Source organism: Cryptomeria japonica, chromosome 3 (assembly GCF_030272615.1).
Source record: "Cryptomeria japonica chromosome 3, Sugi_1.0, whole genome shotgun sequence".
Classification (NCBI taxonomy): domain Eukaryota; kingdom Viridiplantae; phylum Streptophyta; class Pinopsida; order Cupressales; family Cupressaceae; genus Cryptomeria; species Cryptomeria japonica.
In genome coordinates, this window is record NC_081407.1 from 710,563,541 (window position 1) to 710,565,518 (window position 1,978).

General features: G+C 35.1%; 1 protein-coding gene across 1 annotated transcript; it reads right to left on the reverse strand.

The window, feature by feature from the left end:
* Positions 1 to 1,095: 1,095 nt before the first annotated feature.
* LOC131069200 (ethylene-responsive transcription factor ERF010-like) lies at positions 1,096 to 1,767 on the reverse strand. Its single transcript, XM_058004558.1, has one exon. It carries the CDS (start codon positions 1,765 to 1,767, stop codon positions 1,096 to 1,098), a length of 672 nt encoding a protein of 223 aa, XP_057860541.1.
* Between the last annotated feature and the right edge of the window lie 211 nt (positions 1,768 to 1,978).

Consider the following 1,978-nt stretch of genomic DNA (forward strand, 5'->3'; position numbering starts at 1 on the left):
GCCCACCAATCACTATCATTGTGGATGATCACATTCTTTAGTATATGATAGAAAGGTTTCCTAGCAATAGACTTATTCTTTATTGTAATGAAACAATTTTTTGACATTTTCAAGCATGGAAGCTAAAATATTTTTGAAGGAAAAAGAAATGATCGATACTCTGCATACTCTTGAAATTTCTAATACAATTTTTTTTTTCATTTTTTTAATACAGGATAGTTGAATAATAAAGTAGCTCAAGAAATAGTAACAAATGGATTTGATGTAATACCTCTCCTGTGTTATTGTAAACATATATTGTAGAAGCATTTCAAACAAACAAAACATTTTGCACAATTGATTCATTTAAACTAAATTGTGTGCATTCATATTGAATTTATATTCCATGTCAAGATCAAATCACTTATATTGTAAAAAATTACTGCTAACAATGCCAATATTCATTTCTTGCAACTCTTCAACACTCTAACATACAACTCAAAGTATATCTCACTATTGGCATAACCATTGCACCTGAATTGGTAGAGTGCTAATAAATACTTTTTTCCTTAAAATTAGATGTAATAAATATCAAATTTAAGTGTCATATATAAAGTAAGATTTTGATGTGAACAAGTATTATCTTTCATATGGACAAATATTGTCCTTATATGTATAAATAGTAAGATGACAACTATCAAATCTAAATGTCATATATAAAGTAAGATTTTGATGTGACCAAATATTGTCTTTTATATGAACAAATGCTGTCATTATAAATATAAATACTAGAATGAGATTATATGTAAAAAGTGAATGTAACATATACATTGTATTTTATTATGAGATCATTTTTTTTAATAATATATAATGTAAATATATTGCAAGACTGAATCTCATAACTGCACTTGAGAGGAGAAAGATAAGCTATTACTTCTACTCTGAATTCTCCAGGCATCAGCTACATAATTTTACGCACAAGCGTGGCAGGGATTCGACGTTGTTAAAATCCCGCCTAATGCTGACAAATCTACTACTGATAATAACCTTTACTATTTGTGCATTCATTCCCTAATTCTAGCCTAATACAGGAAAAGCTTGGATTTAGATGTATAATTAAGTAGGAGGTTTTGCTGGTGCCTCCAGGAAAGTGGTTTCATCAAATGTCGTCAAATCAGGGATGATTTCAGATGAATCGAAAGACTGCATCACCTCCTCTTCCTCCGGCAGAAGTAGAGACATCTGAATTTCCTCAAATGATATTTCCTCAGGCAAAAGTAGAGACATTTGAACCCTCTCCTCATATGATATTTCCTCTGGAGACTGTAGAAGATATTTTGCATCATTTATATCACACACATCTTCTTCTTCCTCCACTCTATCTGCAATCTGTTGATCATCAACGCCTTGGCCAAAATGGGTCGAGGCTTTTCTGTCTTCACTGGACCCGGCCACCATATTAGGATGGCGTCTTGCAGGAACGGTGTCGAACTCAGACCCAACCGCAATGGCACCTGTTCGAATAACGTCGGGTGAAGGGTCGGTGAGGGCATCTACCACATCCAATGCAGTTGAGTTGAACTTCGAGTCTGGGAAATTGAAAGACGAAGCGTGGGGCCCTCGGAGGCACAAGAGCGCAGCATCATAAGCTCGAGCTGCAGCTTCGGGAGTGAAGTATGAGCCCAACGATATGCGTGATCTCTTTCCTGACCTAATTTCGGCCACATATTTTCCCCATTTCCTCTTTCTCACGCCTTTAAATCTCATTTCTGGACCATCATTAGTCATGCTGCCACAAGTCTAGAATTTATGAATAATTTACTACAGAGGATTGCTTATACCAGTTCTTTAATTTTTTTGGTATCCCTAAAGCTATGAAAAAGTAGATTGAAGAGTTAGAGAATTGGATCTATTTAAACACTCCATGTCAGTATAGACGGAATTCCTCGCTTAGTCAACTATAGCGAGACTCTTGCAGGTTGTTCTGATTTCCAGCTTA